Genomic DNA, 15,818 nt, shown 5'->3' on the forward strand with positions numbered 1-15,818 from the left:
GGTTGTTGAAGAGAGGACCAGGTCGGCTGAGGGGCTAAAAGCCCTTGACTGACCGACCAGGTTTTAAGAGAGGACCAGGTCGGCTGAGGGGCTAAAAGCCCTTGACTGACCGACCAGTTGTTGAAGAGAGGACCAGGTCGGATTGAGGGCTAAAAGCCCCTTGACTGACCGACCAGGTTGTTAAGAGAGACCAGGTCGCTGAGAGGTAAAAGCCCTTGACCTGTCGACCAGGTTCTGGTTGACGGCGCTGCTCGGACAGGGGCTAAATGCCTGGAGAGGCGCAGGTGTTCCTAGCACTTAGAATTTGGCTAAGTGAAGGGGCAGCAGAGACCTGGCGGGAAAGGGTGATGGAGCCCCAACTTACCGACCGGTTCTGGTTGACGGGCGCTGCTTGCAGGGCTAAATGCCTGAGAGGCCGACAGGTGTTCCTAGCACTTAGTGAATTTGGCTAAGTGAAGGGGCAGCAGAGACCTGGTCGGACAAAGGTGATGGAGCCCCAACTTGACCGACCGGTTCTGGATTGACGGGCCTGCTCGGACAGGGGCTAAATGCCCTGGAGAGGCCGACCAGGTGCTTCCCTAGCACTTAGTGAATTTGGCTAAGTGAAGGGGCAAGCAGAGACCTGGTCGGACAAAGGGTGATGGAGCCCAACTTGACCACCGGTTCTGGATTGACGGCGCTGCTCGGACAGGGGCTAACATGCCCTGGAGAGGCCGACCAGGATGTTCCCTAGCACTTAGTAATTTGGACTGAGTGAAGTTAGGGATTCTTCTTGTCCGATCGCATCCCGAGGAGAAGCCTGTTAGGACCAGCGGGTAGCTTTGAGCCTGGAAACCAGTGGTTTGCCACATGGCATTTCTCAGCTGGGTAGTTGAGCTGGATGGGATTTTCTGGAAATTTTGACGTTTCGCCTTCCCTGGGCCATGTGGAGGCATTTGATAGGTTGGTGAGGGGGCGCACCCGAGGCAGCTTATATATTGTACGGAGAGGAGAGAGAAATCATTTGTGCAAACTTCTTCAAAATTCTCAACTTTCTCTCTCTAAAAGCTCTCCCTTCTCTCTAAGTTTCCGAGCAATTTCTCCGGTTTCCGTCGTCCGACCAGGTACGCTCTTGCTTTTTTAGTTTATTTCGCTTTCTTTTTAATAACCTCGGCCGACTCCCTTGTCCATACAATAATGGGAGAATCGTCCGAGTCGGTGACACCTCCGACCTCACCTCCCTACAATAGGTTCGAGGAGGTGAGGGGTATGGGAATAACGCTGGTGTCAACCCTAATAAGTTGTCCCGACCCCTCGGCCGTTCCCGACGCGGTTCTGCTTCCGAGCCCCTCATCGTCACTAGAGGAAGAGGCCGAGGGCGCTGTTCCCTTCCCCTGGGAAGTGTCCCTGGCCTTTTCTTCTAAAGCCAGTTACTTAGATAAATACCTTGCTGATGGTGTAGTGAGGGTGACGATGTCGGACAGCGAAGAAGTGTCAACCTCAGGCCGACCGGAGTTTCCGGATCCAGATCCGAAAGGAGGGCCTGGGTCTAAATTTCCGCTCCCTTCGCTGATGAAGGCAATTCTGGATGACCCGAGGGGGCAGGCTGCGAGGTTCCACATAAGGGATCCTTATATGTTAGTCCGACCAGAAGCCTTTCATACGGTTCTTACTCCTCCCCCGGGCTGCACCGCGATCTGTTACAAGTCTATGAAGATGGGGCTCCGATTTCCGCTGACTTCCTTTGTGAAGGACCTCCTCAATGCTTATAATCTGTGCATAAGTCAGATCTCTCCGAACTCCTGGGGAGGAATTGTTGCGGTTCAGACAGTATGCGCCATGCTGAGCGTCCGACCAACCATTACCTTATGGCGCAACATGTTTAAGTTGGTCGAGTTCGGCGGGGATAATGGCCCAGGTTGGTGGTATTTTCAAGCCCGACAGGGTTACAAGGTAGTACTCGACTTGCCTACTTCCAGAAAGGGTTCAGGAGAGAGTTTGCCTTCGTCTTTTTCGGAGGGGACTGGGGGATCCCCACAGTCCGACCGAATGTCGAACCCAACCACGAGCTTAACTTCAGGGTTCCGGAGATGTCCGAGGAGGAAGCCATTGCGGCTATTTATCTACAAACCGAGGCCCAAATTGTTCAAGGAGGGGAGGTTTATGTAGCCAGCAATTGGATTCCGAGCTGCCGCCTATTCAAGAGCGAGCACTTGCTATCTGCGGTCGGGCTAAGCCGGACATTCCCCCGGGGTAATCGGCCGAGGGGGTTGTTTAACTTGTTTTTCTTGTTTGCACTTGCAATTTCTCATACTTGGTTTTCTTTTTGCAGCTTGCTCTTTGACACGTCTCCTCGAATCCGATCCCGACATGGCTGAGAAGCTGAATTACGCAGCAATGAGGGCGGCCCAGCTCAAGGCTGAGTTGAAGGCGAAGAAGATCGGAATTCCCAAGTCTCCGAAGGTATGTCCTTTTTGCTAGTTCCGAGCTGACCTTGATATTTTTTGCTAGTTCCGAGCTGACCTTGATATTTTGCAGGATCCATTGAAGCCTAAGGCTTTTAAGAAGAGAAAGGAGCGGGATCCGTAGAAGGTGGCCAAGACCGAGAAGGCATTGGCCAAGGCCCAGGTCGAGAAGACCAAAAAAGCTAAGTCTGTTGAGGTCAACAGCCCCCGTCCGGAGGAACGGGTCGAGAAGTCCGAGGGGACTCATATTTCGGTGCACTCGGAGGACTTCCGCCTGTGAAGAGTCCTCAGTACACCCGGCCACTCCTCGCGGACCCCACGATGATCCCGAGGAGCTTAGCCTCGCCTTGGCTAGGCCTTTTGCCGAGTTGGATGTTCACGGGCTCGACACCCGTTGGACAACTGCTGTCGATGCCTCTATGGCGCTGCTGATCGGGGTATATCGCTTCGACTAGCGGCCCGAGAGACGAACGATCTGTTTCCGCAGCTGGGCTGAGGTGACTCCATTCTTATTATTTTGTGGTTTTTGCTTAAGTTTTAACTGACCTTTGTTTTTGATTCAGTTCTCCGCTCGTTGGTCAATGTGGCCGGAACAAGGTCCACCTGGCCGAGAAGGTGTCTGACTTGGAAGCTAAGGGAAAAAACACTTCCCGCGCTCCATGCTGCCGAGCAAGCTCAAAGGGTAGCCGAGGCGGATCTTGCCAACGCGAAGCGCTGCATCGCTCGCGACCAGGACGACTTTAAGGCCGAGCGGGCCCAGTGGGATGTGGCCAAGCAGAAACTGATTAAGGAGAAGGATGAGGCTGTGATCGCCAAGGCGGCTGCTGAGGCCCAAGTTGCGGAGGCGCAGACAAAATCACTGATCTGCAGTTCAAGCTTGCCGAGCTGGAGAAGGCCCCTAAGTCCGAAGACGAGTGGTTCGTGGGCTGGAAGGAGACCAAGGCCTGCGAATTGTTTGTCAATGAGGTCGGCGCGACCGCCTAGAAGATGGGGGTAGATGACGCCCTCAAGCGGATGAAGGCGGCCTTGGAGAGATCGCATCCTTCTCTTCCTTGGTCCGAGGTCATGGGGAGCTATGAAGCCCTTCTAAAGGAGGAGGATCAGGCCATTCTCTCTGAGCTGCACATCGCCCTTTCTGATGATGATGATGATGATGATGATGATGTGGAGGAGGTTGCCGAGGAAGATCAGGGCCAAGGGGTGGCCAGGTCTGAGGAGCATCATGGGAGTACCAATGATCAGACCGACCCCCCTGCAGCTTAGGCTTTCTTTGTGTTGTATTTTGTTTTCTTTTTGCTCTTAACCTTGGTAGTACCAGGGTCTTAGGATGTAACATTTTTCTAACTTCAATGAAAGTCTTCTTTTTATTTTATCCGAGCACCTTTTATGTTTGTCAGTTGCAATTTCTTGTCCAATATTGTTCTCGAACTGGTTAAGTTTTGCTGATACGTCTGGTCGGATTTAACTCGAACAACTCGCATTGAAACTGGTTAAGTTTCGAATGATAAGTTGGTCGGGTTAAATTCGAATAATTAAAACTGGCTAAGTTTATTGGAACAGAACAAATGACTGGTTAAGTCTTTTTATAACTTGAAAATTGACTGGTTAAGTCTTACAATTTCGACCTGGACTGGTCCGAGTGACTACATGCCATACTTGGCCAGTATCTCAGCTATATGCCCCTAATTGCAATTGACTATACATAGTATTTCTTTAGATTGTCCAGATTCCATGGCCGAGCAAGTGGTATGCCCTCAGGGTTCTCGAGCTGGAATGTACCAGGCTTGATTACTTTGGTTACTTTGTAAGGACCGTCCCAGTTGGCCCCAGTTTGCCTTTAGATGGATAGCCCCGTGCTTCGACCTTTCTGACCACCCAATCTCCGAGCTGGATTGGCCTTGACTTGACTCGACGATTGAACTGCCGAGTTACTCTTTGCTTGTAGCGGATCGACCTTAACAATGAGTTGCCCCTTGTTTCTGGCAGCAGGTCGAGGTTGACAGGCTTTTCTTCTTCATTTTGCTCGAAGTCATAAAAGGTGATCCGAGGTGATGGGATACCGACCTCTACTGGTAGTACTGCCTCACTACCATAGACTAATCCGAACGGGGAATGTCCCGTTGCTTCCTTTGTAGTCGTCCGAGCAGACCACAAGACTCCAGGCAGGTCGTCCACCCAAGCCCCTTTTGCTGCGTCAAGGGATTTTTTGATCCCCTTGAGCACTATCTTGTTGGCGCTTCTGCTTGGCCGTTGGTTTGTGGTCGGGAAAGGCGGAGAACCTGGTCTGTATCCCAAAACGAGCACATATTCCCGAGTTGGTCCGCTATTAAATTGCCGACCATTGTCCGAGACCAGGGCTCGGGGTACTCCAAACCTTGTGATTATGTTCCTCCAAATGAAGGCTTGGACTTGTTTGTCAGTGATGGAGGCAAGGGGTTCGGCTTCAGTCCACTTGGTGAAATAGTCTATGGCCACTATCAAGAACTTCCGCTGACCAGATGCTGGTGGGAACGGGCCGAGCAGGTCCATGCCCCATTTGTCAAATGGCAGAACTGCTTGAATGGATTGAGGGGGGTAGCTGGGGATCTGGGAATATCCGAATGGATTTGGCAAGATGGGCATCTCTTCACCAATTCTTGTGCATCTGCCTTGAGGTAGGCCAGTATACCCAGCCCTTAGAGCTTTTCCCGCTATGGTTCTCCCCCTTGATGCTGCTACACGCCCCTTGGTGTATTTCCCTTAGGATGTAATTTCCTTCTTCAGGGGTTACACACTTCAGCATGGGTGCGTGTATGACTTCTTGTAGAGCTGCTCGTCATGCCATAAGAACCAACCTGCTCGGTGCTTGATCCTTTGGCTTCTTTGTCATCTGTTGGGAGGACTCCATCCCTTAAGTATCCGACCACCTCATCCATCCAAGTGGCGTTCGGTCTAGGATCAACTGTTCTTTTGCATTTATGCTGGGCTGGCGAAGTACCTCCCACATGATAGTCCGAGGGGCTGACCCCTCTGCCGACTAGCCATACGAGCCAGAGCGTCGGCTTGTTGATTCTCCGACCTGGGTATGTGGCTGATATCGGAAATGGGAGAGTTTTTTGATGAACTCTTGTGCCTTGGCCAGATACATTCTCATATTTCCTCCTTGGCCTCGTACTCTCCCGAGACCTGACCACTATAAGCTGGGAGTCTGATCGGGCCTCAATGCGTGCTCCCTGCAGAATGCAGCTGAAGTCCGAGGATGAGAGCTTCATACTCCGCTTCATTGTTCGATCCCAGGAATTCGAACTTGATTGCTACTCCATTTTTCTCCGACCGGGGCTTAAGACTACCCCGCTCCACATCCGACTTGGTGGAAGAACCATCCACTAAGTTCCCACTCTTCTTCTGGCCGACCGGGGGCCGAGTTGTGCATTCAGTTATAAAGTCGCCAAGGCTTGAGCTTTGATGGCCCTTCTGGGCTCATATTCCAGCCGAAATCAGCCAACTGGTCAGCCCAATCCGTCATCCGACTGAGTGGTTCCTGCTCTCTATACCTTGCGGAGGGTTGTCCGGTAAGGACTTGATTTGATGGGCCTGAAGTAGGGTTTCAGCTTTCTGCTAGCCATGACGAGGGCGAAGACCATCTTCTCCACCTCACTATATTTCGCTTCTGCCCCTCGAAAGGCATGGCTTATGAAATAGACCGGGTGCTGTGTCCCTTCCCTTTCGGCTACCAGAACAGCACTTAGGGCGTATTTAGATACGGCCAAGTACACAAACAATGTTTCCCCCGGCAAGGGGGACATGAGCTTGGGAGATTGATAGATGAAGTTTGAGGGAGGTGAAGGCTTGCTCAGCCTCTTCATCCCATGTGAACTCTTTTCTCTTAAGGGCCCTGAAGAAGAACAGGCTCTTATCAGCCGACCGTGACAGGAACCGTCCGAGGGCAGCTAGACATCTTGTTAGGCGCTGCACTTCCCTGACGTTCCGAGGGGATTTCATTTCCAGAACTGCTTTGATCTTGTCGGGGTTGGCCTCAATACCCCTTTCATCAACCAGAAATCCAAGGCACTTGCCCCCTTTCACTCCGAAGACGCACTTTTTAGGGTTTAGCATCATACGATACTTCCTCAGTGTGCTCAGCGTCTCCCGTAGGTCGGCTGGGTGATCAGAATGGGCCTTGCTTTTGACGATCATGTCGTCGACATACACTTCTATGTTCCGACCCAATTGATCACTGAAAATTTTGTTAACGGTCCGCTGGTAGGTGGCTCCGGCATTTTTCAGTCTGAATGTCATCATTTTGTAGCAGTAGACCCCTTGCGGGGTGGTGAAAGCGGTATGAATCCGATCGTGCTCCGCCATTGGAATTTGGTGGTAGCCTGCATTAGCATCCATGAAGCTTAAAAGGGCATGACCAGCTGTCGAGTCGACTAACCTGTCGATTTTGGGCAGAGGATGGTTTGTCTTTCGGACAGGCCTTGTTCAGGTCTGTGAAATCCACGCACATGCGCCAAGCCCCGCTCGGCTTTTTCACCAGTACTACATTAGCCAGCCATTCCGAGTACTGGCATTCCTCAATGAACCCTGCCTCGAGCAGTTTCTTGACCTCAACTGCGGCAGCTTTTCACCTTTCCGGACCCTGGTGCCTTAGCTTTTGCTTGACTGGCTTATACCCCTCCTTGATATTCAGCTCATGACACATGATTTTGGGGTCAAGTCTAGGCATCTCTGAGGCCTCATAGGCGAATATGTCCTGGTATTCCCGGAGCACTTGCACTACTTGCGCTCTTGTTTCTGGGCTTAGGGCCTTGCCCACCCTCACAGTCCGACCGGGCTCTGTCCCAATCTCTACTTCTTCATCTTCCGACCTTCCCCTCATCTGTTTCGAACTGCATGAGGAGCTGGTATGTCGAGATTGCAGCTTTTGTTCTGTTCAGGGTGGGTCGTCCCATAATTATTTTGTATGGCAAAGGGATGTCGACCACTAGAAAGTCGATCGGTAGGCTTCTGCCCTTGCCTTTCTCTCCCATCCGAGTGGGGAGCTTTATCGACCCAACGGGCTGTACAGAGTTTCCCCCGAAGCCTATGAGTGGTTGATCGAGTGGCATGACATCCTTCTCACTGTACTTCAACTTCTTCAGGCATTCCAGAGTTATGATATCAGCGGATGACCCACTGTCAACCAAGACACGTCTGACCCGGGAGTTGGCTACTTTGAGCTCGATGACCAGGGGGTCATCGTGGGGTACGCTGACGGACCGACTGGATTCCCCGAATGTCATTATGGGACAATCCGACCGGCTTGGTTTGACCTCTAGTACCTGGTGCTTGAGGTTTTGAAGGTGAGCTTTCCTGGCTCGGCCGGTTAGGCCTCCGGGCGAAGCCACCCGCGATGACCCAATGTAGCCCTCTGTATCCCCACTGTTGGACTGACCGACCTTTTGCTTTCCCTTCTCTTCCTGTGTGCTTGAGGTAGCGGTTCAGCTTCCCTGGTCAGCTAGGTTGTCCAACCCCTTCTTCAGCTCTCTGCAATCTTTGTGGTATGACCACATTCCGGTGGTATCGCACCACTGGCTTTTGTCTCTCCGTATACTGAGGTCCGGATGGGTTGGGGATTGGGCAGCATGGACTTGTGCTTGATGTCCAGGTATATTTCTCTTCGGTTCTTATTGAAACGAGGGTCGTTTCCATGATCAGTAAACCTATCCGACCGACCGCCCGTTTTCTGCTGTTTTGGCTGATCTCTGTTGTTTCCTTCTTCCTTTCTCTTCTTACTTCCTTCTTCCGAGTGACGGCAAATGTCTGCCGCTTGGATAAATCTTTGGGCCTTTGCCATAGCCTCGGAAAAGTTTTTGACTTCACTCTCTGCCAATGTCCATCTGAGCCGGCCAGGCTGCAATCCGGACATGAGAGCGGCGAAAGCAACGGCATCTTGCAGGTCGGATACCTTTAAGGATTCTTCGTTGAACCTTTTTATGTAGTCGGCCAGACTTTCATTTTTCTCTTGCTTGACCCCCATGAGGTGCAAGCTTGTCTTCTTTTGCCTCTTTCCGGCCACGAATTGGTGCGTGAACATGTCCTCGAGTACCGCAAAATCGGTGATAATTCCAGCTGGTAACTCTTGGAACCAATTCAGTGCGAGCCCCTTCAGCGTGGTGGGGAAGAACCGACACCATGTAGCCTCGCAGCTGGTCTGCACACTCATCTGAGCCTTATACGTGGCCATATGATCTTCCGGGTCGGTTAGGCCCGCGAACGGTTCAATCAGCGGCGTTTTGACTTTCCCTTGGGTAGGGGTGTCAATAATCTCTCGGCTGAACGGGGTCATGAACTTGAGGCTCCCGTTGCCGAGCCTTAGGGGTTTGGACTGAGCCGAATCACCCTGTCCCTCACGCTGAGCAGCCTTGCGATCTAGGAACTAACGAGCATCATATCCCTGACTACGGCGTTTCTCATTAAGGATATTTCGAGCATCTTCCGGCTTGCGGCCAGGATTCCCCCTTGGCGACCTGGAAACGTGGGTCTCCTCCCTTCGGAGAGCAGCTTCCCGAGGGGCTGACCTCTCGCCCAGAGGAGGGCGTTCATCTTGCCGGGAGGGGGGCCTTTGAGACCGAGCAGGCTCCTGGGCGGCTGACCTTTGCCGGTTAGGCTGGTCATGAGTGGAGCGAGGGTTACGCTCTTCCCTATGAGATGGCCTCTGGACATTGTCATCACGTGGCTGGAGGTTGAGCTGATTATGCCCTTGTCCTTGCTGGAGGGTGGTCAGCAGTTGCATGATGCTTTGTTGTAAGGTTTGTTGCAGCTGAGCTGCTATTAGTGTTATGTCAGCTGTGAGCAAAGGTTGAGGGTCAACATGCTGTATTTCCCGAGAGGGAGAAGGTTGAAGTTCCTGAGAGAGTTCCAGGTTAGGGTCCAGTGTATGAACTGAAGGGGATCTAGTCCGTGCTGACCTCCTTGGCTGGGTGAGGGTTCCCTCTCGTTCGCTGAGGTTGGGTAGATCTGTTACGGGCGTTCTTGGATGGTGCCATGGCTGACTAGCACTGTGGTTAAGTCCTGCTGAGCAGCAAGTGAATTTTTCGAAGTGGTGGCGAAGTAACTTTTTGTACTATCCCCACAGACGGCGCCAAACTGTTTTCTGTCTAGAAATTAAGGTTAATGATCTGTGCTGAGCAAGTCCTTAAGTCTGAGCAGGGCTGGTTATCAGTTCACCGGAAACCTGCAAAACACAGAAAAACTACCCCGGGGGTTGTTCCGGGATCGCCCCTCCGACGCTCAAGTCAGTTGATGATTGAGGTAGAGAGATAGTCTAGAGTGAGAAACTCAAGTTAGTTAGGTGAGAATTCAATACCTTTGCATTGATGGGACAAGAGGTATTTATAGTGGTGAGAATTTCTAGAAAATGGTGTGGTGGACATGACAGCTCACTTGGGGATTGGTGACACCTTTTCCAAGGATGATTCTGGTGGGGCCCATGGAGCCTGAATTAGCCATGCTGTAGTTGGTGGGACCCACGGTGCTTAGGTGGCGGTGCCACATGGCATGATATCCTTAGAAGGGTTTAATGGGCCCAAACACTGTGATAAACCAAAGTTGAACAGAGTTCAACTTAAATTAAATATAATAAAAAAAGACCAACTTCAATATTTACATGATTCAAAATTGAATCGACTTGAAATAGACCTGATTAAAAATAGACTCAACACGAAACTCATCTTAACAATGATGATACTTGATAGAGTATAGATCTATTCATGGGGCCGCAACCAACAGCTTAAACTTTTGGTCGAGTTTGAATCTCATCTACTATACTTTCTCAGTGAAATATTTAACGCTAGGTATGAGGGTGCTCTATGCTGCATCCACACTTCAAGCCCAAAGAGCTCTAGGGTGAAGGGGCGTAATAGAGTATAGATCTATTCATGGGGCCTCAACCATCAGCTTAAACTTTTGATTGAATTGGTCTTTTGACCATACTCACTCTACATTTATAAACAAAAATTTATGTAGCATTAAGCTATCATTTTTTTGAAGGGTTATCATTCTTTTAGTTATTCTTATCAAATATTTTTATTTAGATTTAAAATTAATTTTTAACCATTAATTCTATCTTAATTCATACCATTTCTTTTCTTTTTTTAAAATTTCTCCCTTTTTTAGTATACAATGTTAAATTATAATGAAGGTGGTCAAGTTTACAAATATTTATATTTTACTAGATATAAAAGAAAAAATATAGTCATGTGGAGACTTGTTTGATTCGTCCTTATAATTTTTATTAATATGCAACGTAAGATATTAAGGATAAAAAAAAAAAGTAAACCTTTAGGCTCAATTCATTATGTATCTTCTTCACCTTTTTAAAATCTAATACTTATACCTTGTAGATGACATGTCAAGGATCAAACTCTACCATTTACATGTGAAAATTGGTGAAGAATGAGGGAGATATGAAGAGATAGAAGAGAAAGCTCACATTTTCCTCTTCTTCAATGTGTTAGTAGCAAGGGAAGTAAAGAGATTGTTTGTAGATTGAAAATGAGTGTGGGTGAGGGTGCATGAAGGTGGGTTGGATGGTATACCTCTTTCCCTATTCAGATTACGCTTTTGTCCTTGATTTTACCCTCAAAGTAAAGGCATATCGGTCTTTATATTCTTACACCAAAAAAATCAGAATATATTAATACTCTTTCATGCTATACTAGTTTCTCAAATAATATTATTACTTATAAGTCCTATTGTTCATGCCACACTTGCTTTCTAACTTATCCTTGATTTAATTGCATTTTTCCCAAATATATATCATTAATCCTTTACTAACTCTCATTCAGCTGTCTCTTAATCTCTAATAAACTCTCCACGTTCAAACGACGAATATGATAAATTATAATAATAATAACTTGCTTACTCAGTACATGAAAAGTAACTAGAAAGACAGGTTAAGAATTTTAACACCTTAGACAATAATCCTAAAATTATATTAATAATTTAAGAATCAAATTTTTGGGGTGGCTATTACAATAAATATTTTAATTATTTGAATAAATACTAAAAAATATGGTGTACTACATACACTCCCTTTCCCTTTTTTCTCCTCAAAAAATAAGATAGCTGATATTGAATTTCAAAACTATTTAATCAAAGATAATAAGGAATCTTTCACCGAACGAAAAAGGATCATATATGCGGTGTGTGGACGCACTAGGTAGAGGTCATCAATTAGCGGGCCGAGTTTAGGTTGCGCCGCGCCAAAAGAAATTTGCCCATTAGTCGGGTTGGGCGATATTTTTATGCCCAAAGCCTGCTTTTTCGAGCCAAAAAGAAATGGTTTTTCGGGCCAGATCGAGCGGGGCTAAAATTTGAACAGAAAACTCATTTTTAGTTTTTCCGAAATCCGTCTTAAACCAAAAAAAAAAAATCAAGTTGGGCCTGAATTCGAGCCCAAAAAATCTGCCCAAGCCTGAGAATTTTTTCGGGTCGAGCCGGGCTCACTTTGATTAGGTATAGCTTTAGGATCTATTAACACAACACAAAAACGGTTTACAAAAGCTAGGGACGCAAAAATGGCTTGCGCTGATGCAAGGCTATTGTGCTAACTAAAAGTCTCATACGCCAAGCGCATGGTGACGCACCAAGTGTAGGAGTCATGCGTGGGATGCATGAGAATTGCGCCTAGTACAAGTTGCATTCTTATCTTTGTCTGAGTCGACGGATGAGGTGACACGAACAATGCCCCATGGATTGTGAACTTTGGGGGCCCCGGGGAAACCTGCCCTTTGCTCTGTGGGGCGATAATCGGGAGTTATGTCAGGTAATGTGAAACCTGTGGATGGTTGATGAAATCAGCGGAAAAATGTACTCCGGACTAATCGCGGTTATTGGCCAAAAGTAAAGCGAATGGTTGGGTGATGACCCCCACTGTCGGAGTGTAAGCTTTGTCTTCTCCGCCGCGTTCTCTTTCCCACTAGTTAAAAGAAAGTTATCTCAAATTATGAAAGTTATATTGTTATTGTATCCCCGGTAAGGAATTGTATCATGGTAAGTTGTTTCGATATTGAATTCCCGATAAGGAATCATATCACGTAAGTTATAAATGTTTATTCAGTATTTGAATATGAATACTGAGATTGGTTTCCCGATAAGGAGGCATATCATGGTAAGTTATGTTGATGTTGGATTTCCGATAAGGAATCATATCTCGTTATTGGATTCCTGATAAGGAATCGTTATGATGAAAGTCGTTGTGTTATTTATTTCCTGATAAAGGTTTGTGTAGGACAGTATAAGAAAGTGATTGATAGAGTATGAAAGCATAAGTTTGGATTTTGATAAGAAATGAATTAAAGGAAGTAAAGTATATTGCTTATATCAAAGTTGGTGACCTCAAATTCCTATTATAGAATCGTGGTAAGTTGAAAGGTCGACTAAATGAGAATATAGAAACATGTCATTGTTGAGAGTCACCTTATTATGTTTGTTATTATGTGATTGATGACGTATTATGAAACATGGGATTGGAAATATAATATGTATGTTCAACAAGAATATTACTGCTAAGCGTGCTATGATCGGTGTGATTGTTGAACTTGTGTTGATTGTGTGAGAGTCATTTTCAAGTAAAAATCGTCAAAGCATGTGTTACTCTTGTTTACGGGTTAGTACACAGCTTTGTTGATGTTTATATGTTGTTTTGTCATTTATGTGGCCTGTCACTTGGTGGGTGGCAGTTTCCATAAATGTTTCAGGTTGAAGACGTAAGTTAACCTTTTGCAAGTTGAAGCTAATACGAGCTGGAGTAGTGTTATATTTATCGAAGTGAGGACGTTCGACGTTGTAATAGTTAGTAATTAATTTAGTTATAACATAATTCTGTATTTAAGAATTGCTAACTAGTACTTCTGACTCTCTGATTGGTTGTTGCTCCGCGAAAGCGTTGAGGTTGTTGAGCTTGGAGTATTTTATTTATTGATATTGCAAACAAGTTTAAACTAATTCTCGCTTTAGCATTGTTGTAATAGTTAAACAACCTATTTTCAAAGGAAACTCTATCGGATTTTCTGTAGAAATTTATGAGAATAGAGTTTGAGAATCAGAGCATTGTTGTAATAGTTAATCAATTTGAATAGAATTTAAGGAAATGAGTACCACACTCTCCGATGTAGTTCGGTGAGTGTGATGGTAATAGTTCGGATTATCTCGACCACAATCTCTTTCACTATGCTTAATCCTTTGTAAGCTGGTCGGGAAAACCCGGGTTGTTACATTACAGCTGGTTACAGTCAACGAGAGAACTGCATCATTCTAGTCGACGGAGCCTGGAAGAGACATAACAAGCGATATCAAGAGCAGGAATCGGTTGGTCAGCCTCTATAAATAACATCAAAACTTTCGAAGGCAATACTATGGCCCTGATACCACTGCAAACAGAAGCATACGCGTTGCATCAAGGACTATGTGAAGCTTTCAGCAAAGGGTTCAGATGTGTTCAAATCTACTCAAACTGCACAGAACTTGTCCAAACAATTGCCAATCAACAACAACCTTTTGAAATTTCCAATTTAGTTCATGATATCAAAGCTATATGTAGTAAGTTCAGTTTTTGCGAAATTCGTAAGGTAAGTCGACAAAGAAATAGGTTCAGCCCATGTGCTAGCTACAACAGCTAGATTAGGTAAGTTAGTAAATTAGTTGGCTTTGTTTGTCCTTGTCGCCAAAAAACAATATTGTGCACCAATCTAAAAAAAAATTGGATTTACCATTGTTCACTTGATGGACAAATTCAAATCATATTCAGTCAAGCCATGACCCCTTTGGCCACAATTTGAGCTACACCTAAGTCGACTCATCATATGTTCTCTCTGTGTCTTTTTATCTTTCTCACGCGAAATTTTGACATTAATCGCAATTAGTGATAATATTTTAAATTGTTCTCAATATATAGGAAATAATATACTTGTGTGGAGCATTGTTTTATTTATACCAATGAATATTTTATTAATGTTCAATAGTTATAATTTTTACTAATATGTAATAAAAGATATCTATACTAATATATTAAAAGGAATTCATAAGAACGTAAATGTGCCACGTGCTATGATCCCTCATTTAATAACTATATATCCACATCTTTCTCATATAGTAAAAAAAAAAGAATCGATGACATGAAGATTTGAACCCACAACTTCAAATATGAAAGAAAGCTATCAAACCATCACTTCACCATACTATTATTGCTTATTTAATCAAAAATAATGAGGATGTATGAATGACAAACTTTTGAAATCCATATAATGAATGAGATGACTTTTTAAATGAATATGAGATGAATTATCTAACCACTACTAAATTGTAGCATAGAAAAACCCTGAGACATTGCTCGGGCCTAAATACTAGTATAAGATTAGAAAAATGTATTGATAAAGGTAGATAATTAAAGTAGGGAAAAGAATACAAACAGAGTACTTGCAACTACCAATTAAAATAGAATCTTCTAATGTTGATAACTTAAAAATATAGTCATTTGGTTAAATTTTAGTTAGATAAATATTACTCCCTCCGTCTTTTTTTATTTGCTACATTTTGCCATTTAGGGGTGTTTCAATTTATTTGCTACATTTGCAAACATTTCCATATATAGTACATAGGTCCCACACTTTATTTACAAATTTGCCATCACTCCCTTCTTGATTTTGTTAATGTTTCCATATATAATACATAGGTCCCACAATTTACCTATTTGCTTTTTTGTTAATTCCATTTATGTCAATGGTCCCCACTCCCTCCTTGGTCTTTGTGAAAAAGTGCTTGTAGCAAATAAAAAAAGACGGAGGGAGTATGTTCAATAATCAGACCTTTTTATAATTGAACTTATTAGTGTAGGGCTCACATTCATCATAACTGAAACCCAACCAAATGTTGTCATTGATTTGGAGGATTGAATAGCCAGTAGACAAGATCTAAGATGAAACGTTGCTTTCATTTCATCGGATTTCGTTCTCTTGTGTTTCTCTACATATATAAAGAAATTAAGACTTTTTTTTTATCTAAATAGGTATAAAATTATGTACCCCTTAATTTCCTCAGTTTTTTTCAACCCAATCTCTACTTTCACATAAAGAAAACTATTCAAACTTGGAAATTTGGTTGTGGGCCTTGTGAGTTGTGGCCTACAAGTGACCACTAAAATTACAAGTGATCCCCAGCGCTTCTATATTTGCCTGTTTGGTCATTTTTTTGAATTTGTCAAATTTTCCAGCTCATAAATACTATACTTCTTTGGCTTTAAAATAGATGAAACATAACATGGGAAATTGTGAATTAAGGAAAGCATAGAAAAATACATGGAGGAACGTTTCATTTATATTAAAAAGACCTAAAATGATAAATATTTTATGT

The 15,818-nt window shown here is 45.2% G+C and overlaps 1 protein-coding gene across 1 annotated transcript; it reads right to left on the minus strand.

Annotated features, from left to right (window-relative positions):
* Nucleotides 1–7,944: 7,944 nt before the first annotated feature.
* On the minus strand, nucleotides 7,945–8,652 carry LOC125491910 (uncharacterized). Its single transcript, XM_048633986.2, has one exon. The coding sequence runs from the start codon at nucleotides 8,650–8,652 to the stop codon at nucleotides 7,945–7,947; it is 708 nt and encodes a 235-aa protein (XP_048489943.2).
* Between the last annotated feature and the right edge of the window lie 7,166 nt (nucleotides 8,653–15,818).

This window comes from Beta vulgaris, chromosome 7, assembly GCF_026745355.1.
Source record: "Beta vulgaris subsp. vulgaris cultivar EL10 chromosome 7, EL10.2, whole genome shotgun sequence".
NCBI lineage: Eukaryota > Viridiplantae > Streptophyta > Magnoliopsida > Caryophyllales > Amaranthaceae > Beta > Beta vulgaris.

Excerpts from the sequence above, each read along its gene's own strand:
- LOC125491910 (XM_048633986.2), bottom strand. The coding sequence starts at position 8,652 with ATGGCCACGTATAAGGCTCAGATGAGTGTGCAGACCAGCTGCGAGGCT.